Source organism: Quercus lobata, chromosome 1 (genome assembly GCF_001633185.2).
Source record: "Quercus lobata isolate SW786 chromosome 1, ValleyOak3.0 Primary Assembly, whole genome shotgun sequence".
In the NCBI taxonomy this organism is placed as follows: Eukaryota; Viridiplantae; Streptophyta; class Magnoliopsida; order Fagales; family Fagaceae; genus Quercus; species Quercus lobata.
In genome coordinates, this window is record NC_044904.1 from 26,424,129 (window position 1) to 26,448,623 (window position 24,495).

General features: G+C 34.9%; 4 protein-coding genes and 1 non-coding gene across 10 annotated transcripts; 3 read left to right on the plus strand and 2 right to left on the minus strand.

The window, feature by feature from the left end:
* Positions 1–3,780: 3,780 nt before the first annotated feature.
* Positions 3,781–10,359, plus strand: LOC115985052 (shewanella-like protein phosphatase 1). Of its 3 annotated transcripts, none has more exons than XM_031108027.1 (10): positions 3,781–4,060; positions 4,619–4,719; positions 5,236–5,349; positions 5,773–5,985; positions 7,944–8,079; positions 8,205–8,380; positions 8,789–8,877; positions 8,968–9,037; positions 9,414–9,523; positions 9,935–10,359. In XM_031108027.1, exons 1-9 carry the CDS (start codon positions 3,883–3,885, stop codon positions 9,498–9,500), a joined length of 1,164 nt encoding a protein of 387 aa, XP_030963887.1. In that variant the 5' UTR covers positions 3,781–3,882; the 3' UTR covers positions 9,501–9,523; positions 9,935–10,359. The 3 variants fall into 3 exon arrangements, with proteins under 3 accessions (XP_030963887.1, XP_030963895.1, XP_030963889.1); XM_031108035.1 differs by having other exon boundaries at positions 3,781–3,934; XM_031108029.1 differs by lacking the exon at positions 9,935–10,359 and adding an exon at positions 9,597–9,893.
* Positions 10,360–13,969: 3,610 nt separating this feature from the next.
* Positions 13,970–18,555, plus strand: LOC115985071 (malonyl CoA-acyl carrier protein transacylase). Its single transcript, XM_031108046.1, has 10 exons — positions 13,970–14,467; positions 15,504–15,589; positions 15,703–15,769; positions 16,367–16,509; positions 17,035–17,083; positions 17,193–17,330; positions 17,445–17,525; positions 17,604–17,780; positions 17,855–17,941; positions 18,065–18,555. The coding sequence occupies exons 1-10, from the start codon at positions 14,150–14,152 to the stop codon at positions 18,125–18,127; spliced, it is 1,209 nt and encodes a 402-aa protein (XP_030963906.1). The 5' UTR covers positions 13,970–14,149; the 3' UTR covers positions 18,128–18,555.
* A 125-nt stretch (positions 18,556–18,680) lies between these two features.
* LOC115991199 (digestive organ expansion factor homolog) lies at positions 18,681–19,621 on the minus strand. Its single transcript, XM_031114961.1, has 2 exons — positions 19,491–19,621; positions 18,681–19,399 (listed from the first exon to the last, which is right to left on the minus strand). The coding sequence occupies exons 1-2, from the start codon at positions 19,519–19,521 to the stop codon at positions 18,930–18,932; spliced, it is 501 nt and encodes a 166-aa protein (XP_030970821.1). The 5' UTR covers positions 19,522–19,621; the 3' UTR covers positions 18,681–18,929.
* Positions 19,622–19,708: 87 nt separating this feature from the next.
* On the minus strand, positions 19,709–19,779 carry TRNAG-GCC. Its single transcript has one exon. It is a non-coding gene; the product is annotated as a tRNA-Gly (tRNA).
* A 94-nt stretch (positions 19,780–19,873) lies between these two features.
* LOC115985080 (probable protein phosphatase 2C 26) lies at positions 19,874–23,398 on the plus strand. Of its 4 annotated transcripts, none has more exons than XR_004090565.1 (11): positions 19,876–20,107; positions 20,459–20,510; positions 20,828–20,907; positions 21,209–21,290; positions 21,573–21,643; positions 21,754–21,833; positions 21,941–22,038; positions 22,493–22,616; positions 22,730–22,807; positions 22,904–22,952; positions 23,070–23,086. XR_004090565.1 is itself a non-coding variant. In XM_031108052.1 (11 exons), exons 1-11 carry the CDS (start codon positions 19,947–19,949, stop codon positions 23,120–23,122), a joined length of 972 nt encoding a protein of 323 aa, XP_030963912.1. In that variant the 5' UTR covers positions 19,876–19,946; the 3' UTR covers positions 23,123–23,398. The 4 variants fall into 4 exon arrangements, 2 of the variants coding, with proteins under 2 accessions (XP_030963912.1, XP_030963916.1); XM_031108052.1 differs by having other exon boundaries at positions 21,209–21,310; positions 21,554–21,643; positions 22,725–22,807; positions 23,070–23,398; XM_031108056.1 differs by having other exon boundaries at positions 19,878–20,107; positions 22,725–22,807; positions 23,070–23,398.
* The last annotated feature ends 1,097 nt before the right edge of the window (positions 23,399–24,495 follow it).

The following is a 24,495-nucleotide window of genomic DNA, read 5'->3' on the forward strand; positions in this document are numbered from 1 at the left end:
GTCGAGAGATGGACGATCTTAACACTCATTAGCAATGAATGCGGAGGCGTTATAGACTTCAATGGTCTTTTACCCTTTGGTCCGTTAGTTACACTTTTGCCTATCTGGTGCGTTAACCTTTACTCATGTCATTTATAGGGAACTTATTTAATGTATGCTGTAGTTGTTTATCACAATGACGATGTTAGATGGACGATGCTAGCTTAATGGACGATGTTGGCTTTCTCTTTTTTTGGACGAGGGTGATTTTTCTCCTTATCAAGATATATTTAAATAGAGTGTACTAATTTTTAGGAAAAAATTTTCTCTAGTATTTTTTTTTTTTAATTTTGTTGAATTAGCATTTTAACCCTATTTTTATTTTTTAAGAGTAGGATTATCTAATTAGTTTAGCGGTATTTTTGACATTTTCTGAAGGCATAACTGACTTTCTAAATCTTCTTAGTGTGCGTTTGGATACTGCTTATTTTGCTGAAAACACTGTAGCAAAATATTTTTTATTGCTACAAATTACTGGTCATGCATTTTTATCACTTTGCTGGTTCATGAATAGTGCCATGGACTAGCCTAAAAAAAATGCAATCAAGGAAAACGCAGCCACAACCGCTACCCAAACAGAGCTTAAATATATAGAAATATATAGAGATAAAGGCTTACATATATATATATATATATATATATATATATAAGGCTTTGATCTTGTTTAGCAAGGGACAAATACACAAGCTAGCCTGTACCAAAAAGCTTGAACATGAACATCTTGTAGGGTTTGATGTTAATCCTCTTAACTTATGCTTGAGCTCAAGTACTTGCACGAAGATATCACCACTCGTTGTCCCTGTCCAAGCCACTTCATCCTTCTGCCTCCTAGTGCTCAAGGGAATATCCTTTAAGAGAAAGTCCAGGAATTAACCCAATATTTTCACAACACTCTTATTTTTAGTTGTGGTAAGTCTTTGTATAATTTTATTTCATTTTATTTTAACCTATGATGACTAACGAATGCTGCGACATTTTGTTCCAATTGTATAATTAAAAAAAAAAAAAAAAAGAACTCTATTATTAACCATGTTGTAAGGTTGAATTTATTCAATCATGTGTTGGTTTTATTCCGTGCCAAATTTACTTGTATTTCAGTAATTAGATACCTTATATATAGGTGGGAATCATGTAAAGGTTGTGTGTGACAGAGTGGGAAGAATTCAAGTGTGTGTGCATTCAAGACCATTCTCGTGACTAGAACTCGCTAGTGGCTCGCAACCGATGACTCACTAGAATGCCACAAGTGTGAAGTATGCAGGAAGTTGAAGCATCATGACAGTTGGAGCACTACATGACAAAATAGGATAGTCTGGCCAGTTAGTTATTTCACGACTTAAACTCACAATTCATCCTAGTCGTGAGTTAGTCGCTAGAACACCCTGTTTTGCCAAAAAAAAAAAAAAAAACATGACTTTTCACATTCCTCATGTACCTTACTATAAATACCTTTATACCCACGAAATGTAGAAAGCTCCCAGAAAGAATTTTGAGAGAAAAACCCTAGAGAACAACAAGATTGACTCATCCACAATCTTTTACCTTTGATACTCAAATTCCTCTACTCTTACCCTCTCCATTGACATACCCTTAAGAGGTTCATTAGCCAAATCCTTATCTCACCATACCTATATTAGTGAGGAGGTTTTTTTTTTTTTTTTTTTTTTGGGTGCTTGGGAAGCAGTTCAAAGAGGACCAATTCATTTGGTTGATGCAATGGGCTTATTGCGGGATCCGGAAAGCTAAAGAAGACATGGTTAGGCTTAACCTTGTTGGAACAAGAAGCTTGGAGGGCTTAGGTGCATTGGGTAGATTAGGCTTGGAGGGTCTATTGCTATTCGTGTATCCCAACTTTATTCTTGCGTGTATCCCAACTTTATTCTTTAGTGGATCATTTTACTACTTGGAGGGCGGCGGAGATGTTTTTCGCTAAGTTCTTCGATTTTCTCTTTGATAATACGTACTGGTGTTATCTTTGTATTTGCATCTCTCTAACCCTTACTCTTGCCTTTTAATTGTTGCTGTGTTGTGATTACTTATGGTTTAGAGTAGTTTGTTTATTTGGGTATTGCTTATACTTATCTTTCCGCACATCTATTGTTTGAGTATAGGCTTGTGTTGGTATTTTTGAAATTTGGGGTCTAAACATTTACTAGTGTTTTACAAACCAAGTGAACTTTCACATGTTAACCTAGAAAAGGAGGAAGATTTCATCAATGAGGTTGGAATTCCATGTATTTCGAGTTTGTTCAATAAGCTAACACGTGAATTTTTAGGCAGCAGCAACGAAGGAGGAATGGCTTATATGTGATAGGGAAGGAAGCCACCTATGTCACCCTTATCAATTCTCTATCTTGAACCCATAATAATGACTTGGCTTTTCTAGCTACAATTAATAAGTTATATATATACACATATATATTACGTTATCTTTATCATATGTATTAGGCTAAAATACAAATTGCACCTTCTAAGTTTCACGGAAATTTATTTCAAGTTTCTAACTTCACTTTCAATTGAGTTATCTAAATTTCAAACTTATTCAATTCAAGTCTTTCATCCATTTTCATAAAAAAAAAAATAAAAAATGTCATTAACTATGCAATTAACTAATGAAAAAATATTTTTTGAAAATAAATTCTCACATAAAAAATCTATAAAGTAATTTTGTTAATTTTTTTTTCCGGGTGAGAAAAATATGCTTTTTAATGGTAATTTTTTTAACGAAATATAGAATGTTTGAATTGAATAAATTTGAAACTTAACTCAATTGAATGAAAATAAAGTTATTTGGTTGAAATGAATTTCAGTCAAACTTAGATGGTACATTTTGCATTTTAACCTATATATTATCTTGTCATGTTATTTCTTTTATTTCACATCATCATATTCTTATTTTACATTATTGGCCCATATTTTTATACTTCTATATTAAAAATGATTTTCTTTAAAAATTACTTTCATTTATGATTTCACCAAAACAAAGAGGAAGAATGAAATAAAGAGAAGAGAGAGCAAAAATTTATAGTATCGCAACTTTTATCATAATTATCCACGTGGCAAATAATGAGTAATGAAGAAAAAATGATAGATCCATATAAAAATGATAGGTAAGTATACAATTGGAACCCAACCATATATGTCCTCCAATTATATCTTCCAAACCATCTACACTAAAAATCAGTCCCTCTCCTCCAAAAGAGGATTTTAGTAAATAACCAAATATGACGCTTAGGCTAAGGGTCAAGTTGGTAATTTTTCTTACTTCTATCCCTCCTTGAGCCCAAGTATCATATATGCCTCCAAAATAAATAGTTTGAATACTAGAAGAAAAGCACTTATACCTAACAAAATTAAGGATCGCAAATATGCCACATAGGATAATTGTTGTTTTTATTTTTTATTTTTTTTATACAAGATAAAAATTATTCTCTACTTTGAATACTTGAACTCTGGCTTTTGCGCCCCACACTTTATAAATACTTATACTTGTGGAATGAACATCGCATCAAGAGTTTATAGTGGTAGATAATTGTTGCTTAATTTGATGTAAGATAATTGTTTTTTGGTACTAGAATTAGGCAAAAAAAATAAGAAAAACAATAATATTACTATTTTTATATGTATTTTAATAAATATTATTATTTCCTTTAAAAAAAAAACATAGGAAAAAATGAAAGTCCACGTGGATAAAATAAAGAAAAGAGAAGATGATATCAACAAATAAATGGCTGAGGAAAATCCTGGTTTCTGGACAAGAGAGAGCGTTTTACTTTCGTGTTTTTCGATGTTTTAAAATAAAAGAGCATTGGAGTTGGAGATAGATGGCCAATCGTCATAGCAATGGCTTCGCTTTGCCTCACTCCGTTGCCACCTCCGCCACCTTCTCAACCTCGTAAACTCTTGGAACCTAATTATTCTTCTTCTTCTTCTCCTTCTTCTTCTTTGAATTTAAAGCCCATTGTCGTAAATGGAAACCCACCAACTTTTGTTTCTGCTCCTGGTCGCCGAATTGTCGCTGGTTTGTTTTCGCTACTTTTATTATTTGTTCTTTTTTTGCTATAGTTGGTCCATGTTTTGCTTCTCTACTAATATCTTTGTTTACCTCATGGTTTTTTCATTGTTAATGCTATTTCAGTTACTGGTCATTAATTTTTCAGAGCTACTTCTTATGTTGTACTTGATGTCATGTTCATTTGAAATAATTATATAGAGAGAGTCCAATTAATTTGGCAATGGAAGAACCTGAGTGTTACAAGTTACAACCAATGTTAGTAGTCTGATAAGCAAAGTTATGGGTCCAAACCATTTTATTAAGAGAGGATGAATAGTACCCATTTGGTTCAATTGCAAATTCCAAATTCCAAATGTGAAGCACACGCTTTTTTTTAATGGTTGAATGATTAAATTTACAATTTTCTAACAGCTTAAGTTTTGGGGACAATCAGTAATTTAACATGAAAAATTTGAACTTTTTTTTTTCACTAACCAAATCATTTAGGTGTGCTAGGTTGTTTCACAAAATATTTTATATATTGTTTTTAGATATTGTGACTTCTTATTTGACATGCATGTACAGTTGGGGATCTTCATGGAGACCTTGACCAAGCAAGATGTGCACTTGAGATGGCTGGTGTCTTGAGTTCTGATGGTGAAGACGTATGGACTGGTGGAGAGACGGTATGCTATTTACTTACATATGTAGAACAGTTTATTCCTGTGGGAGTCTAAGTCTATTGTTAATTAAGTTCTGCTGTTGCTCTGACATTGCAATTGAGCATTTCTAACATAAATGGGTAAACTTTGCAATTCCTTTTGGGAAAGAATAGTTATTACCATTATAGTAAGTTTAACTGACACTTGACAAGTTCAAGTTCTTATGAATTATGTTTGGTTTAGCTATTGAATAGCGTACAATTTAGTGAAAGGGATGTGAGGCAATTTAGTAGCTTGAAAGATATATAAATTTATTACACCAAGGAGAAATTACTTGCCTTATTGTGAGGTTGGGTTTTTGAAATACACTTTAAAAAAAAAAGAGAGAATTTCTATTTTCATATTTTGGTCCATCCTGTGCATGAAGGGACTTGATATGCAGTTTTCTAAATATATTACCTATGTAGGTAGCTTCTTTTGTTACTACTCTACTGCAAGCAGGTAAGTTCTTGACTACTTTAATTTTACCCGGTGACCCAGGTTTTAATTCAGCTTGGAGATATACTTGATCGAGGTGACGATGAGATTGCTATTTTATCCTTGTTGCGATCATTGGATATACAGGCAAAAGCTGAAGGTGGAGCAGTTTTTCAGGTTTGTCTTTTATACTTGCTCAAGAGTCAAGTCACTGTTTTAATGTGTGATTTTCCAAAAAGTTGTAAACAAAGGATGGATTTTCTATTTTATATATTGTAATGTAGCTATTAATTCCAAGCTACTGTCATCTATCCTTTTTGATTCCCTTTGTCAAATTTCTTAGGCCCCGTTTGGTAGAGTTGTTAAACAACTCATTTTCAGTTTTTAAATAACATTACACACATTTCCACATACTTTTTCACCCACATGTATTTCAAAAAACTACAAACAACATTACTAAAACTCTTCTACCAAACGGGCCCTTAGCTACATAGACCTCAATATATTTGATTGGCAAAACTGTTTTTGAAAATTTTAGCATCATATTTGTAGACTTTTTCTCTCTCAATTTATTGGCCATTCAATATTCTTTTGGTATAGGTCAATGGGAATCATGAGACTATGAACGTTGAAGGGGATTTCAGATATGTTGCATCTGGGGCATTTGATGAGTGTATTGATTTCCTAGAATACTTGGATGAATGTACAAATGACTGGGAAGAAGCTTTTGTCAGTTGGATTGGTGTGTCTGGAAGGTGGAAAAAGGAAAGGAAGATGTCCCAAAACTATTGGGGTCCATTGAATCTAGTGAAGGTACTAATTTCTCTTTTCTATCAATTTTTTTATTGGTGGTCTTGAACTCACAAGTTCACCCTCCACCTTCCCCTTAAAAGAGGATTTGAGCTGGAGCTCAATGACTACTTCTCTTTTCTATAAATTAACTCACTAAACTTCTAGTTTTTGCCTTGTTTTTCACAATTGCTAGAAACAACTAGTGATAAGAAGATGTTGTTGCTCTATTTACTATTATTTTGTTGAGATCAAAAGAGTTGACGAGAAATATTCCAGTTTGATAGGCCAAAAATGTATTGACCCCTTGTGATAAATTAATTGATTAATTAGCCAAGTTTATTAATTAATCAAATTAACATGCAAAGCGCATGGTAGCACAAACAAATCACCAATTAAAATAAGTATGCAACGGAAAATAAATTGACATGGTGATTTGTTTACGAATGAGGAAAACTTATACGACAAAAACCCCATCGGGTAATTTTAAGGTTACCACTCTCGAAAATCCATTATTATCATAATAAAAGGTTACAAGTAAAGGAATCCCAGTAATTTATACTAACCTACAGTTGAACCTTTATCCCAATACCCAATTGGACTTATTCTGTAGTGACAATCTCTTCTTTTCAATGCACGGCTCTCAGTACGTGACTAACCAATTGGATGGATCCCAGTACGCGCTTTCAATCACCAACTAGAGAAGGATGTTGGCTGCAAAATTCTTCAGTTCATCACACGATGAAGATCAAGAAGCTCCTTGGTTAGAAAACCCTATGGTGTACAAACACAACAGTTTCTTCAAGAGAAAGATGAACTAGGGCAAATTATGTTTTCGGTCACAATTTGCATGAACAAAATTTTGCTCTACACTTATACAACTTGTGTCACCTTTGACGGCCCTTAAAATAATCTTTATATATGTCTAGGGTTATGAGAAAAGAAAACCCAAATATATACCCACGGATTGGATGAAAACAGAACTGAAAAATCTGTTTTTCATAAACCTCGACAGATACCTATCTGTCGAGAAGCTGTCAAGCCACGGGATTCAGACAGCTCTCTAAGCCTCGATAGATGCTAGCTGTCGAGCTTTAATGAGCAGCACTTTCACACTTGATTTTTGGACAGACTTGCATGGGTTTAACACTTGAACTTAAAATCTTATTTTTTGAAGTATTAAACACATCCTAGATCTACCCAAATATAAGTAAAGTGCGTTTTGTCAAAGGATTAGTCAATTACATAAAATAGTAACATATGTTTTTAGCATGTGAAACACATATGTCCTAACACAGTTGGCAACTGCATTGTTTGACTTAATTAGAACCACGTATAAATAGGCAGAAGTTGGAAGAGTAGATTTTAGATAAGTCAGGCTGAGGTGACTTTTTCCAAAGCAATGATATTTTGATGTCGACAAGCTCATACTTTTATTTCCCCAATACAAATAGCTGAGTGACGAGTTAAACTAAATAGTTATTTATGTTCCCTTTAGTTATGCTTTTATTCATTAATTAGCAAAACTTTAAGCATTCAGGCATGAGACCTAAGCTTCAAACCACCTCTTCTTCTTATCATCAAAATAAATGAATAAAAGAAGTTTTAAGCATTCAACCAATTCATGTTCACCATCTGCGATATCTGTGATGTAGACTTATAAATATCGCCATAAAATGTGATAACAATCTGAGTCAGCCCCATAACATATTGGCTATTATCTTGAGGTAGTGCCAAGGATTTATATCAGTATTGTATCTTCTGATTAGAGGCAGAGACTAGCAGAAGTAAAAAATATTGAGGAAAGAGTTATATATTTGGGTTCCATTTGAAACCAGCTTTTCATGCTTGATTACTTAAATAATCCATTAAATATCTATTGTCTCTTGAAAAAAAGTAGTAGTCCCCCACCCCCCACCCTCTTTTTCTAATTTCGATTTTTCAGTATTCTTTCTTATAAAGCTATTCAAATATTAGGACAGAGGCAGAAGGGGATGATTGCCAGATCTATGCTCTTAAGACCAGGTGGTCCATTGGCAAGTGAGTTGGCACAGCATGCTGTTGTTCTTAAGGTTAATGACTGGGTCTTCTGTCACGGTGGCCTACTTCCTCACCATGGTAAAAGTAGTACTGCCATTTGGATGAAGTTATTTTTTGTGTAACCATTATCAGTTCAAACTTGAGCAAGCGATTTTATCTTCTCTTGTTTGAAATGCCTGATAGGAGTGTTGATCCTTCCACAGTTGCTTATGGCATAGAGAGGATGAATGGAGAAGTATCTCACTGGATGAGAGGTCTCAGTGAGAGTGGTGATAGTCCTCAGATCCCTTTCATGGCTACCAGGGGTTATGATAGCGTTGTATGGAACCGCCTATTTTCAAGGGATGTTTCAGATTTGGAGGACTATCAGATTAAACAGGCAAGTCTCTTTAAATGACATTGTATATTTTACTTCTCTTATTCAAGAAATATGTTGCCCTATACTTGAATGATGTAACTTGATTTTCATCTGGATAATACATGAGCTGTAATAGTAAAAATAGGCAGGTAATTTGGCAGAATTTTTTTTTCCTGTTGATTGGGCCATCTCTTGTCCTTAACTTGATTTTCTTTTTTCTTTTATTAATGATTCTGCTGAAAAGTGACAAAATTGGATTTGGTTTAAGAATAAGGTTTTCTGCTGTTGCACTGGTTCTTTCAAATGTGCTACATTACTTGATCAATTTGTCCTATTCATCCAATGAGATTATGAGTCAACATTGAATTACATAATGTTGTGATATTTTGACTTTTATGGCTCCTGGTACTAAAAATATCTGCTCATCAGATACATTCTATTCTTGAAGAGACACTGCAAGCAGTTGGTGCCACAGCAATGGTGGTGGGGCATACTCCTCAAACTCTAGGGGTGAATTGGTAATGGAATAAACTTTTGCTGGGTGTTTAATAAGGATAAGAAGTTATTGTGATCTCTCTTAAGCCTGACATACTTTCTAAATCCTGCAGTAAATACAATTGTAGCATATGGCGCATAGATGTGGGAATGTCCAGTGGTGTTCTTAATTCAAGGCCAGAGGTAAACTGAATCATTGTCACCCAATATTGTTGTGATAAGACTTGAAAGAACTGATGAAAGGAACCACTCTATCACACTTCTCTGGCATCTTTCCACATAGAGAGATTACCCTCTTCCATGGGATCTGAGTTTACTTGAGCCCCAGGGTAGAGTTTCTCTGTTTTGATATATGGTTGGGATGAATATTTCATGCCCCCAAGCTTCAATCTTGATTTGACCAAAGCAAATGCTTTCTTAGTATATAATATGATCTGAATTGGATTTTATGACGAGTCAATATATAAAGCTTAATTTCCTTCTTTCAAGATTCAGCTTCTGCTTAATAAACCATATGATAAAGGTATTGTGAACTAATAATTTGAGGACTGCTAACCAGGTTCTAGAAGTAAGAGATAATAAAGCAAGAATTATAAGGAGCAGAAGGGACACATACAGTGAATTCCAAGCTATTGACTATATATAGAATCAATCAAATGAACTATTGAGGTATGATGGATACTTCACTTTATTATTTAATTTTCTATTACAATCAAAACTAGAAATTGCTTGATTTGTGCAGGACACTCTACATGGTGCTGCAAGCCTGCACCTATTATGTTGAGAACTTGGGATGCCTGTATCACTGTGCTTTGGCCAGTATTTCATTTCATAGGAGATTAGCATACAATTTCAATAGATAAAATATAGAGATTAGATCACCAATCTAAGAACTTAACAATGTCAGCACTGTACTGCTTTTGAGGCATTCATTAAATAATAATTTAGACTTCTTGAAATTTTAAACATTTTAGTGATGCTAGATATTTAAATGTTGACACTGCACCGCTTTTATTTGCAGCTCAGCAAGATACTAATTAAAATGTAAATTTTACTGATTATTGTTGTATTTGTTCACAGGAAATACAGGCTGTACTCTTGACCCTGAAACGATTTTGTTATACTTGCATTCTTTCAGTGGCTTACATTGTTTGCATTTAAAACAATAAGCCAACAATGATAAAGAAGCAGAGACGGTGCTGATCCAAGCACTAAAAGAGGCAAAGCAAGCGTTCTATCACGTGCTTAAAGTGAAATTATTCTAAGACCTGGCTTGGTGTAAATGAAATTGTTTACACTGATTATAAACTGAGTCAGGCTGTTAAATAAAGTTGCACATAGTTGAATTTGAATAAGATCAAGAGAAGATACTGTAATTGTGACAACATTGTTCAATGTAGTATGCCCATTTCTTAATACCTGTTATTTCCAGCTTTACTTGGCAAACTTTGATCAGACCTGATTAGTTTCACTTGTAAATGATTCATAATGGTTCTCAGAGATAATTAAGAAGAGCGTGTCATGGGATTATCTGGAGTGGCAACTAGTGTTGCCAAATTTGAGTATGCTTGATTTCAATGAGAAAATCCATCCACAATTCAAATTACCAAATGTTAGAAAAAGCATGGCATCTCTTCTGCCATCACAAATTACCAGCTGTCAATTGTCATGAGTTTTTGTCCCAAATTTTTGCCTAGTGATGACACTAAACCTACTTAGTCTCACCTAATAGTCTAATACCCAACACTCATACAAGGAAACTTGGGAACAGTTTGTGTGAATCAAGTCATACATGGCGCACCCAAATTATATGAGAATCATCAATATTTTTTACTTTATCTGGCTTACTTACACAAAACAGTAACTTGAGATGTGCTTTAGCTAAAATCAGCTCACTTCTACACAAAACACTCACTTTTTTTTTTTTGATAAGTACAAAACACTCATTTTGAGATATGTTTAAATTAAAATCAGTAAATCGGCCATCAAAACTTATACGAAACACACAAAATATAATATTTTCTCACAGATTGACTCTTGTAATCAACAAGTGTCAGACAAGTATTTTAAATAGTTAAAATAAAGAATAAACAGTCATTTCATTCTTATCTTTTAGTTTGTCTTCTTATAAGACAACTTTTTCTATAAATTGCTACATGTACTTTTGTAAAAAATAAACGATAATTGAGGACTTTCAACTTTTCTTTAGTTTTCCTTTCTCAGTCTGTGTTTGTGTTTGTGTTTGTAACTACCCCCTTTCCTTCAGTTTTCCTTGTGTTTGTAACTCTCAACCCGCGCCCCACCCCCCCCAAAAAAAAACACCCCCCCTTCTCTCTCCCCCCAACTACTTTTAGGACATGCTTGCTATACTCTAGCATATCAACAAGGTTGTTTTGACAAGTAATTGCATGGCAAATACTTTATTACGCTATTGCTACATGTTTTATATTTATGCACTACATTCATGGGCCATACAAATACAACTAGCAACCCAAGTACGAAAAATGCTGGTGCCACACACTTGTGCACAACTTTGTGCCACAACTCGCCATGTGGCGAGTTGTGGTTGGTTAGAGTGTGTCACAAACTACACACTCTAACCAACCACAACTCGCCATGTGGCGAGTTGTGGCACAAAGTTGTGCAAGAGTGTGTGGCACCAGCATTGCTCCTTAAGTACTCTACTCAACGCTCAACCTTGATCAATGTACGCCAAGTGGAGGGATTGGCATGTGAGAGAGTATCGATCAGCCCCCATTGATTTCAATAAGGGCATCCAAAATGGGTTGCCTGGTATGGGCCCATCCTATGCGTGGGCTCGAGAGTAGGCCATAAGTCTCTTGAGCAAGGCAATAAGGAGTCCCCATTTGGATTTTTGGATTAACTCGTACACGTGGGACATTTGTTAACAAAAACCTATATTTTTAATCACTTTTGATAACATTAATGTTAGAACAACTTGTTAAGACTGTTCCTAAAAAAAAAAAAAAAAAAACTTGTTAAGATTGTAATTTTTATTGGAAATTATTATTGGAATAACATATAACATTTTCATAAATCCATAATTACCATGTCTTTTGTTATACACCCATCACACATATAAATGACATTAATTGTGCAAAAAATTGTCAAAAGGTTTCTATATCAAAATTTATTGTACTGGTGTCGCTTTTAAATAACAATAAAAACAATAATTACATTTAGAAAAAAAAAAAATTGGTTCTAAACCAATTTGAAACTATCTTTTTTCAACCTATTGTAGTGATGGCAATTGAAGTGATGATCCATGTGTTAATGAGTCGTGTGATTTATTTAAATAATACACATTAATAGTTGTATAATATTGTAAGGAAAAATATTTGGCTTGAAACATGTTTAGAGCATTGGACTCCAACCACTAATAAGAAGAATAAATGACATGTGTTCTCGTCATGTGCACTCACTTAACTCGACTAACCAAATAAGTTATGTGTAATATGATAGACAAACGTCATCTTCTTATTAATGGTTGGAGCCTAAGAAACATGTTTGGATTCAAAATTTGTCAAATAGCAGAGCATTCACATCAACTCGTACAAATTTTTTTGTCTTCTTTTAGCATAAGAACCTACTTTTTCTATTTTATATTGGCAAAAACACCATTTTTGTCCTTACATTTTGGAGTTACAATCAATTTGATCCTTACATTTAAGTAGCAATCAATTTGGTTCTTGTTATTTTCACCCTGAAATCAATTTGGTCTCTACCATTAATTCACTAATAGAAAATGCTAATATAGCTAATGGATTACACAGTTGGCACACTTTTTGACTATGTGGCTATTAAAATAATAATAAAATATTTTAATTGTTATTTTAAAAACCACATCCACATAATAAAATCCACGTCAGAACATTGAAAAAATAGAATGATTTATAAAAGAAAAAAATAAAATGAATTTAACAAAATGAAACATTGGAGAATTAGGAGTGATTTTTTTTTTTTTTAATGATTTATTCCTAGAATTATTTAGAGATTGGTTTGGCAGAGTATAATTTACTTTAGAATCTGTTGACATAATGAAGGAAACGTAGGAAGTGATCGGTTTGGCGATGATGATCCTAAAGAGATCGATGTCATTTTCAAGAACAACCTTAATAGCTCGATCTCAGGCACTACTTAAGGAGCAGCTCGACATTGATCTTTTTTTTTTTTTTTTTTTGGGATACTATTTATTTATGTAACTATAATCTAGATCTTTCTTTCTTGTGTTTTGAGTTTGTGAGATATAAAAATTTGCAGATCTAAGAAAAAAAAATTTGTTCGACAATGGTGGCTAGGGTATTGGTTTAGATTTTGTGGTTCTCTCATCAATTTTGAATCTTGGTTTTTGTGAAAGGTGTTAAGGGATTTTGAGATTTTTTTTGTGGTTAAGGGATTTAGTCTAGGTTTGGTTAAAGTCCTTAACAAACATATTATGGGTTTGGATTATTCTGGGTTAAATGCCTCAAAGAATTTTGGGGTTGCTGTGTTTGGCTACTAAGAAATTGCAAGAAAAATTGGGAAATTTTTTAAAACTCCACATTTTCAAAAAAATTTTTTGTTTTATTTCTCTAATATGGATTTTTTTTTTTTTTTTTTTCTGTTTCTAATTTTTTTAGATCCTAACATGGCTTTTAAAAATACCAATTAAAATATTATATTATTAGTTTAGTAGCCACATAAGCGTGAAGTGTGCCAACTATGCAATCGGTTAGCCATATAAGTATTTTCCGTTAGTAAGTTAATAGTAGGGACCAAAATAATTTCAAGTTGAAAATAACATGGATCAAATTGATTGCTACTAAAATGTAGGGGCCAAAGTAATTGTAACCTCAAAATGTAAGGACCTAAATTGTGTTTTCGCCTTTTATATCTTTACTTTTCAAAACACATCACATTTTAGAGTATCAATTTTACACTATATTTAACTTTAAAAAATATGTATTTTTTTTTAATTGTTTTTCTTTCTTCACAAATAACAATGGTCTTCCTTCATTCTTATCAAAAAAAAAAAAAAAGTTACGTTAAAAAAAAAAAAAAAAAAAAAAACTATAGCAATTATATATTTGATTCGTTGAATTTTGTACTCCATGACTAACGCGATACTTTTTCTATGCAAGCAATGCTGTGACTAAACCCGAAAGGCAGTTGGCAGTTATCGTTGGTTTTCAAGCCCAATTCCAACGACTTTTAACTTGGTAAACTCCGCCAATCTTCAACCCCTCGGACTCTCCAAAGCATTATATCTGTCTCACACAACACACTCACTCGTACATGCACTCCCACCTCCACCGTTCTCTTATTCAGCGCACACTTTCTTCTTCGTCTTCACGCTTTGCTCTTCCACCCTTCTCAAATTCACTTTCAACAATGGCTTCCTCTTCTCTCACTCTCCCTTCCATTTCTCTCCACAAGCAGCTTCCTTTCAATGCCTCCTCCTCCAATTCCCTGCGGATTCGAAGCCTTCAACCTCGGAATCCAGACCGATCTAGGGTTTTTATGACCAGCGTCTCGGTTGGATCTCAGGCCCTCGTTAATGATTCCTTGTTCTCCGATTACAGCCCCACCTCAGCTTTCCTTTTTCCCGGCCAGGTTTGTTTTCTTAACGCTGCTTCATTCGTTTTTATTCATAGGCACAACACAAATCGCACATTCATTTCTCAAAATTGAATTGATGCTTATTGGAGAACTTTTGTAAGCTTAAAAATGCGAATGATTTGCTTTGAACAAAAAGGAAAAAAGAAAAAGGTTTACTCTGAAAACCAATTTTCAAATTAAGTTGTAGCTACGGGGTTTGTGCTTTTTTCTATGTTCATTAGTGTAAAGAAGGTGCGGAATCATGTACTGTAGAAAGTGATTTAGGTTGTTTAGTGGAAAATAAGAGGAATTTAATTTGGGGAAAGTTATTGGTCATGGGGCGACAATTTGAAATTTAGTACTCCGGTTGCAATGCTCCGTCCTCTCAAGTGATAGTGAGTCCCATTAATTAAGTTTATGGTGGGATTGCGTCATTCATGTGAGAAGACGGGCTAGGGAGTATCGCTCCCAGAATATCTAACAAATTTCCCCATTTGAAAAGTTTTATATCTTGGCTTTAGGTGTTTCATAAGGTATTATTATTATTATTTACATATGAATCCGTTTTGTTAGTGCAGAATCAATTGGTTTGATACTGTAAATTCTTGAAAATGGCCGGCCCTATGCATTCTATTAGGAAAAATAATAATATGATGGTGTGGTTTCTAATTTCAGTGAGTTGTGGTTTCAACTGAACTGAGTAAAGATTGTAAAAATGTAAGGAACTATAATAAATATGCTAGGGAAAGAAATGGTGGTACGGAGGTGAAAATCTCATTAGTACAAGGGTTGGAGGAGAGGACGATGAGAAACAGAAGAAAGATGCTTTATTACATGCCAGAATTTACCACAAGAAAGCATCGTGAGACTAGTTTTTGCCTTATGCAGCTCAAGCTGAAAACTGGGGGAGCTTTACATAGAAATAACTTATACCTCATGTAGAAGATAATGCATTAATTCATTCCAGTGTTTTTTGGAAATTTTTTCCCAGAAAAACATAATTTTATGGTGTGCTTCATGTTTCTTTGTTGTATTACTTTTAATGTCCCAGGGTGCCCAAGCAGTTGGTATGGGAAAGGAGGCTCAAAATGTACCTGCTGCTGCAGAATTGTACAAGAAAGCAAATGACATATTAGGGTAGCATAAATTGTTTATTTATTTTGGACATTTTCACTTGGCCTAAAATGATAAATTTCTCTTCATTAATGTGAAATGGTAAATGTGTAATGTGACATTTCTATTGCGTGCAGGTTTGACCTTCTAGATATTTGCGTCAATGGACCAAAAGAGAAGCTAGATTCGACTGTTATAAGCCAGGTGTTATACCTGACCACTTTTACTGGTTTCTTATCGTCTTCTATAATCTTGGCAATGGGTTGTACAATTGCAATGTATTGAAGGACAAGCTGCTCTGATATCATTTATATAATTCTGAAGAGACTCCACTTCAAATATGTGGTCTTTCAAATTTTTAAGTACTTGGTTCAAGATGAATGATCTTTTAAGTACCCATAGCCTTACCAATTGACCTCTAGGCAAACAGAAATCTGTCAACAGGATCATCTGATTCTGATATGCATGTAACATTTGAGTGTATTAACTTTAAATCACCGGTTTATCACTTTTTCAAAGTTCTAAGATGTCCATATTTTATGTCCCTAATCTGCTTTACCATTTTCTTATGCACCAAGAACGTTTTCAAACTTCTATGATCTCCGTGTTTTTAATCCCTTCTCTGCTTTTCCATTTTCTTTTTATTTGCAGCAAGAACCAATTTTCATTCCAAAATACTTTGTTGTATTGTTAATGCTAATTATGCTACCATACATTGATAATAAGCAATCTTATCCATTTTGTGGTATAATATTTCCAATTAACAGTTATTGGTTAGCATCTAATTCTGTACTTCTGCAGCCAGCTATCTATGTCACAAGTCTAGCTGCAGTTGAGCTATTTCGTGTGCGTGATGGAGGTCAGCAGATTATTGATTCAGTTGATGTCACGTGTGGCCTAAGCCTGGGAGAATATACTGCTCTAGCATTTGCTGGGGCTTTTAGGTGAGTCATCCTACTCAATAAATTTTGGTGTGTCTTGTTACTTTTTTTTGTGTGAAAACAACATTGGTCTGAATGAACACACACAAATCATCCTTTCTGAGCTCCATACTGTTATATGTAGCAGCCCACCCTCCAATCAGAGCCAATTGTGTGATGAGCACATGCCAATTTATAGCCTTCTCTTGAATGTAACTCGTAAAATTCTGAAATGTTATAAGTTTGCACCTGATTAGATAAATTGATTATAATGTTCTTGAGATCTTTGTTCCGTCGCCCTAGGAAGAAGCTACCTCAAATTAAGCCATTTAGTTGTTGCCTTTCCATGTTTGAATTATGGGAGCAGATGAATCTCATCTCGAATTTATATTCAGCATATCATTTACTCCTCCAAGTAGATAGGAGGTTAATACACTGTTAGACAATTTGTAATTGACCTGTCTTTCTGATTCATTTGTCTGAAATCCTTTATGTACTTGCATTCTTGTACTAACATACCTTTCTTCTGGATTTGGTTCTATCTTTAAGCTTTGAGGATGGACTAAAGCTGGTCAAATTAAGGGGAGAAGCCATGCAGGTATCCAATCCATCTGTAACTAGCTAACAGTTGTTGCAGTTTCATCTTTCTGACAAAGAAGAGTTTGTAATATCTTCTAGTCAACTTTTTATTGTTTAAATGGCTCCAGGAAGCTGCTGATGCTGCTAAAGGTGCCATGGTCAGTATAATAGGACTGGATTCAGAAAAGGTTCAACAGTTGTGTGATGCAGCCAATCAAGAAGTTGACGAAGCTGATAAAGTTCAGATTGCAAATTACCTGTGTCCTGTAAGATTCTTTTATATTTTCTTTTGAATTTAATAAGCCTAGACAGATAGTTTCCTCTCAACTAATGTAATTTGTATTTGAATTTTTTTCACCTAATGCGTTTTACTTTGGTAGGGAAATTATGCTGTATCTGGAGGTGTGAAAGGAGTGGAAGCATTAGAAGCCAAAGCAAAGTCATTCAAGGCTCGAATGACGGTACTCCTCTCTTTAATTTGGAGCACTTTCTAGGCCATCTTTCCATTAGCAATAAAAGCTTATGACCACTTTCTTCAGGTGCGCCTAGCTGTTGCTGGTGCTTTCCACACCAGTTTTATGGAACCAGCTGTCTCAAGATTGGAAGCTGCATTAGCAGCTACAGAGATCAGAACTCCAAAAATACCAGTTATATCCAATGTCGATGCACAGCCACATGCAGATCCTGACACAATTAAAAAGATATTGGCTCGTCAGGTGAGCTACTCCTCGCTCGTTTTTCCCCTTCTTGAGCTGGAAATATTAACCTGATCTTGAATTCAAAATTACAGGTGACTTCTCCTGTTCAATGGGAAACAACAGTGAAGACTCTCCTGACCAAGGGGCTGAAGAAGAGTTATGAATTGGGGCCTGGAAAGGTATAATATTCAGACTGCAAGCCTTGGGATATGCATTAAATCATGGGAACACATCTGGTCTAAATCAAAATAGTTATCTGCAAAATTGAACTTTCTCATGTATTCCTTGTCAATTTGTATCAGGTTATAGCTGGCATTGTGAAGAGAATGGACAAAAGTGCAGTCATTGAGAATGTTGGTGCTTGAGAAGGCCATTAAAGGGTAGCTACTTCACTAGCATCCCCATCACCTTGTGAACACATCTGTAGCATTTGAAGTTTGAGCTGAGGATCCATATTCAAGTCAAACCCAGAGAAGACATTTGGAAATTCAATTTTTGGTTAGCGTAGACCAGTCTTAGATTTTTCATTCCGCATGATAATGGACCAATTTGAGAGTTGTTTCAGTCAAATTGTCAATTGTTGTCCAGAGTTCCAAAATGGTTCTGTACTATCATGGTTATCTACTTGTTATGGTAGTGCATGAGAGTCAGTGGTGGCCATATTTATAGATTGCTGCATTGTATGAGATAAGATGAGTGAATAAATCATATGAGGGAGGTTGTAGTGGCAACTGCCATTGGTTTGAAATTTTTATCAGCTCGTTATGGATGGTATGAAATTTTATTTTTGATTTCCGATCACATCATGATTTCGGGTCCATTTAGTTAAGCATTTTAGGAATCTAAAAAAACGTTTTTTAAAACCCCAAATATAGTAACTCAAATGCTCATTTTAAACCCAAAACACAGGGAAACAGCTTATCCAAAACGTACCCTTCATTTTACATCAGTACCAGACAATTTTCTGCTGCTCGTTGCTGCAAAATACAATAAGAATTTTGTTCATTATAGCAACTAACAGTATTACAGTATCCCACAGACCAATTCAACCAGCTCTAAACTTGTTATACAGAACCAGAATGAAACAAAAGCAGTTCACAGAAACATTCAACAACTTTCAATTCAACGATTCCATATAAATAATAAAAAATAAAAACCCAAAATCTCTCAGTTTTGAATTGTGCTTGATGAACTAGTCTGTGGTGGTTGCCTGAGTCTCCGCAGGCGATCAATCCACTGATCCTCAGGCACAAGGCCTACCCAATCGGGAGTAACTCCACCGAACGAAACCCCACGCATTGCTTCCATAACTCTGGTGGCATTCTCGGGGGACAGCGGCGCATTTCTTCGACTCTCGTCCTCGCTAAAAGCCCTCACAGTCGCCGAATCTGGAATCTCCCTAATTTCCTCCTCTTCATTTTCATTCTCTCCCCCTTCATCACCCTCGTCTTCTTCACGCTCTACGCCGTCGTTTATTTCAAGAGACGAAATTCCGTTCGGGAGGCGGTGAAAGCCAGCGGCGTGGTCTTCGTCTGAGCTGAGTTGATCGGAATCTTCGTCGTCGACGGCCGAGATTGGCTGGTAGTATTCCGGTGGCTCATCGGGATTCGTGTCCGAATCGCTCCCGTTACCGCTTTCTGCAAATGCAATACACATAGAAGAAAAAAAAATAATTAGACGTAGTTATTAATGTTCAAAAATAATAGTTAAAATACAAAGTGAGAGTACCTTCTATAAAATCAGTGGAAACAGCATTCATTTTTTTGGGAGATCCAGAGCCAGAGCCAGAGCCAGAGGTGTCGACTGACTCGAGATAAAGAACCAATGAATGGGTTTTTGGTGGAGTCAAATAAAATTAATTTTGCATCTTATTATAGAAAATTCAAAAGTCAGAAAAAGTTCCTATATATATAAAATAAATAAATAAACAACAAAAAAGGAAACGATGCACCAGCCGGGAATCGAACCCGGGTCTGTACCGTGGCAGGGTACTATTCTACCACTAGACCACTGGTGCTTGTTGATATAGCATATCAGAAAAAAAATATTTTATCGCAGATTTTGCAGTCCGAAATCGCAAATATGTCTAAACTTGTGCCACACATTCCAGCCTTGTTGTTGTAGGCACTGTTGTGTGTACTGTGGCTGAGGCTGAGAGGGTGGGAGTGGGAGTGGGAGCTGGGAATGGCGATTTCTTTAATAAGGATTTCAATTTCTCAGTGTCTTTCTGTTTCTCACCCACTCATTCATTCTCTACGTTCTTCTACCTTATCAAGCATAGATGAATCTTTGAGGAGGAAAAGGTTGCTTTCTTCTTGTGCTCCCTCCCAACTCAATCCTATTAGGTGAGCCTCTCTTCATTTCTCTATATACATATATCTCAATTCCCAGCCTATTAATTGAATTTGTACTGTAAAGATTGCTTGCTCTACAAGGCTGCATAAGCTTAGAATGAGTTACGAGTAATACTCAAAACACACTTTTTTTTTCACGTTGCAGAGTATTTTCACATAAACTAATTTTCAAAAAGCTGAAAAATAAGATTAAACGGTCACAAGTCTTGAATGCATTCAATATGATCAATGTTTCAGCCAAATATGGTTATTGATTTATTTGGAGATGAGTATAATGCTGTATTGTAAGCCGTCTAACAGTTATTGTCAATGGCCTGATGATGTATTTTAATTATGTTGTAGGTCAGAGGTGTCTTTCTGTGTTGGAACTCATCTTATTCCACACCCCAACAAGGTAAGTGCACACTGCAAACCACCTTTTGTCTCCTTTATGCTCCATCCTTTCTATCGGTTTCAATAACTCTAGAGCCACAAAATATTTCACAACTGTGAAGGTGGCAAGTTATTAATGGTGATGATAAAATGATGTTAGTTTTGACTCAATGTGAACCAATAAAAGTATACCAACTCAACTATTGTGAAAACTGTTGTGCTTGTAGCATTACTCTATCAGTTTTAGAGGGTGGAAGTTTAGTGGGAAAAAAAAAAGAGAGAGAAAACATGTTTTTTTCATGTGTCTTTTAACATTATCAAGTCTTGGTCTTTTTGAAGGTTGAGAGAGGTGGGGAGGATGCTTTCTTTGTGAGCAACTACAATGGGGGAGCTATTGCTGTTGCTGATGGTGTCTCTGGGTATGAGATAGGATTTTCTATTATTGGATGATTAAATTCAATTTTCAGTGTTTGAATTGTATTTTCCAATTGTGAACAGTAAATAAATCAGTAGACTGGTGGAGAAGTTGCATATCATTGTTCTCATTTGAAAAAAACCATATGCATATGAATAAATGACTCATAAGGAGTTGGCAAATCTGTCTAGGCTTGTGATGAATTAAGGAGTCCACACATGTTTCAGTTTTTGCTGTGTTAATTCACCAGAAATTTCTTGAATTTTGAATTTGTGATTGTTGACTTCTTATTCTATGCTTTCCAGGTGGGCTGAGCAGAATGTGGATCCTTCATTATTCCCTAAGGAATTGATGGCTAATGCTTCAAATTTAGTGGGGGATGAGGAGGTAGTGTTCTTCAATAGTAGGTTAGCAGTGATGTTTTGTGTTATTTCCAACTTGTCTTTTGCTTCAAACCAATTTTCTAGAAATGCTACACCTACACCTAACAAGACCAAGGTGATTATAAGCCTAAATTCTATGGTTTGTGGCTTGCAAATGGCATTCAGTAGGACTTGTATCAGTTAAAAGTATTTGCCAACCTAAAGCTATTATTTCTAATTGAATAGGTGTCATTCTGCTTATTCTGTTGTTAGCTAACAGGCCCAAAGCATGTTTCCTATTGAGCAGGTGAACAATGATCCTCAGATTCTATTAAAGAAAGCACATGCTGCTACCTCATCCATAGGTTCAGCTACCGTGTAAGTTAACCATTTGTTTAAGGTATCCTCCCTATAGTTGCCAACGGCGAGAGGAGAGTGCACACACTAGTTCACACTGAAGAACTTGGTTTTTCCACTTGCTTAATTAGGATTGTTGCCATGCTGGAGAGGAATGGGATTCTAAAGATTGCCAGTGTTGGGGATTGTGGCCTAAGAGTTATCCGTGAAGGTAAAACCCAATGCTTTAGCTCAGACCAAGTCTTGAGCTATCTCTGAATTTTCTTTTCAATTCATTTTATCCTCAATGACATGGTTGTTTAATCACTCAACTTACAGGTCAAATAATTTTATCCACGTCTCCACAAGAACACTATTTTGACTGTCCGTATCAGCTGAGCTCTGAGGCGGTTGGCCAAACATACCTTGATGCAATGGTACAAGGACACAAATATCTAATATTTACATATTTAAGTAACTATGCAACTGTGTTTTTGTTCATACTAGTTACACCTGTAGAAATTTCTTCTATTTTGAAAGACAAAATGGGTCCTGATGATTATTCAACCAGTGTACAACACAGGATAACGACGCCCTCAGCCTCATGCTTAACTTCTAACAGTTCCCATTGAAAATAATTGAAGATAAAATAGGGAATAAATTCCTTTCCTCACATGAAACCAAAAATGTTGACTATTTTAGATAATATGCATAGACGAACCAATTGTTTATGATAAATGGGTGTTACACCTACTATTTAGTTAGCCTAACGACTGAAGTCAATCTATTTTGCTACTCAATAACCAAGGTCTTTTGAACTTTGAATTGCATTTCAATAATTCATTGTCGCATGATCATCATGAATATGAGCTAACCCATCACCAAATTTAGGTAAGCAATGTGGAGTTGATGGAGGGAGACACAATAATAATGGGCTCGGATGGACTGTTTGATAACGTTTTTGACCATGAAATCATTTCAACAATAGCCAGATGCAGGGATGTAGTTGAAGCTGGTATATTTTTCTCTTAAAACAAATCACCTCTAGGATTAGGAAGATTTATTAGCAACTCAATCTTAGGTGCATAATTCTCTCTACAACTGAAATCGTTTTTGATGCTAGCAAAGGCATTAGCTAATCTGGCGAGCAATCACTCCATGGATTCCAACTTCGATTCCCCCTATTCATTAGAGGCCAGGTCCAAGGTAATGTCATTTTTCAGATATGACCACCTTATATAAATGCATCTCTGCAATGAAAAAGTCAAGTATATGTTTATGCTGATAATATCTCTTGTGCAGGGTTTTGACGTTCCTCTTTGGAGGAAAATTCTTGGCATGAAGCTTACAGGCACGACATTACTGTAGTTTCTACTTTCTACAACCATTAAAATTAAAATTAAAAAAGAAAAAGAAAAAATCATTTTTCCTTGATGCCATGGCTTATTGGAGTCTTTCTGTTGGGCAGGTGGAAAGCTTGATGATATCACCGTGGTTGTTGGTCTGGTTGTAAGCTCGTGAAAATTTGGCTCTTAGAGTAGGTCAAAGAATTATGGTCTAGATACAAAGAACCCGTTTGAGAGGTAGCTCTCAAATATTTTAATTGGTTCTTGTTCTTGATGACTTGGGAGTAGATATGAAGGATCCTCTATAGGATAAAGGACCATGTATTTTTTGCCATTAGCCTTGAGTTGTTTGAAGGTTTATGCAAGTTCATTTTTATGTTCTCAATTAAAATATGGCAGGTAGATGTGTAATAAATATAAATTGTGAAAAGATACGTTGTGACTTGTGATCCTTCTTCAAAAGGGGCTCATCTACCCTCTTTATTTATTAAAAAAATCATAAAAGAATAGACTCTTTAGGCTAGACCTAGCAAACAGGTCGGTTGGGTGGGTATAGGTTTGATCCAACCGAATACAGCTCAAACAAGATTAGGATAAAAAATGAGTTAGACTAAAACAAAACTTATGACCATGGTTTTAAAGATCGGATCGGCCAGTTCAACTGGTACAATTTGGAACTGGATTCAATCCAGTTATCATCAAAACCCAGAAATTGAAGAAAAAAGTAAGAAAAACTGGAAACCGCAAGTTCAACCAGAAAAACCGGGAACCGGTGCGGTTAAACAGGTTCTTATAACTGAAGGGGAAAAAAAACTAGAACCAAACTTCTTAAATTTGCACTAAAATGATATTGAGGAAAATCTTAGATCTGTTGGTGAAAATAAAATGAAAGAGATACTTATGTTGGATGAAATGAATGAGAAATCTATGCTTTTAGCCTTTGACTGAAATTAGATGTTGAAGTAGAATTTGTCTTGAGAAAGATTGAAGACTTGAGAGAGAGTAAGTTTGTGAGAGAACCATCATGTCTTGTGCCATGAGGAGGAAAGAAAACTGAAAAATGAAAAGAGTTTGCACTTTGAAAGGTTAAAACTTTGAATATGATAAGACTTTAACATGTAAAAGTACTGATTGATATAATGATAGTAAGTTACTGATAATGTATGGTGCTAGATTTTGGGGGTAAAAAAAAAAGAAAAAAATGTAGATCCATGTAAAAGTGTGTGACTGGGAAGTGGGGAGGTTGGGTTGTTAAGTCACAGCATTTGGGTTTTAGCTTTTTTTTTTTTAATAAATAAATAGTTAAAGTTAAATTATTAAACTATTATTCATAAATATAAAATTACAAACTTAGCAAATTATACTTTGTCAAATAATTACTAACTAGAAAAAAAAAAGGAACATGCTAAAAAAATATCTTTATATTTTATATATTTTCATAATATAAGTTGTGAAAAATTAAAATTATTTTAATATTTTAATTATATTAATTATGACATCATCGCTTCAATTATCGGTCTGACCCGGTTGGACCAGAAAATCGGTAAC

Excerpts from the sequence above, each read along its gene's own strand:
- LOC115985071 (XM_031108046.1), top strand. The coding sequence starts at position 14,150 with ATGCACTCCCACCTCCACCGTTCTCTTATTCAGCGCACACTTTCTTCT. Across the intron at positions 15,590-15,702 it reads AAAGCAAATGACATATTAGG|GTTTGACCTTCTAGATATTT; the intron begins GTAGCATAAATT and ends TATTGCGTGCAG. Across the intron at positions 17,942-18,064 it reads ATGAATTGGGGCCTGGAAAG|GTTATAGCTGGCATTGTGAA; the intron begins GTATAATATTCA and ends AATTTGTATCAG.
- LOC115991199 (XM_031114961.1), bottom strand. The coding sequence starts at position 19,521 with ATGAATGCTGTTTCCACTGATTTTATAGAAG. Across the intron at positions 19,400-19,490 it reads TTCCACTGATTTTATAGAAG|AAAGCGGTAACGGGAGCGAT; the intron begins GTACTCTCACTT and ends TTGCATTTGCAG.
- LOC115985052 (XM_031108027.1), top strand. The coding sequence starts at position 3,883 with ATGGCTTCGCTTTGCCTCACTCCGTTGCCACCTCCGCCACCTTCTCAA. Across the intron at positions 5,350-5,772 it reads AAGGTGGAGCAGTTTTTCAG|GTCAATGGGAATCATGAGAC; the intron begins GTTTGTCTTTTA and ends CTTTTGGTATAG. Across the intron at positions 5,986-7,943 it reads GTCCATTGAATCTAGTGAAG|AGGCAGAAGGGGATGATTGC; the intron begins GTACTAATTTCT and ends ATATTAGGACAG.
- LOC115985080 (XM_031108052.1), top strand. The coding sequence starts at position 19,947 with ATGGCGATTTCTTTAATAAGGATTTCAATTTCTCAGTGTCTTTCTGTT. Across the intron at positions 20,108-20,458 it reads TCCCAACTCAATCCTATTAG|GTCAGAGGTGTCTTTCTGTG; the intron begins GTGAGCCTCTCT and ends ATTATGTTGTAG. Across the intron at positions 22,808-22,903 it reads CATTAGAGGCCAGGTCCAAG|GGTTTTGACGTTCCTCTTTG; the intron begins GTAATGTCATTT and ends TCTCTTGTGCAG.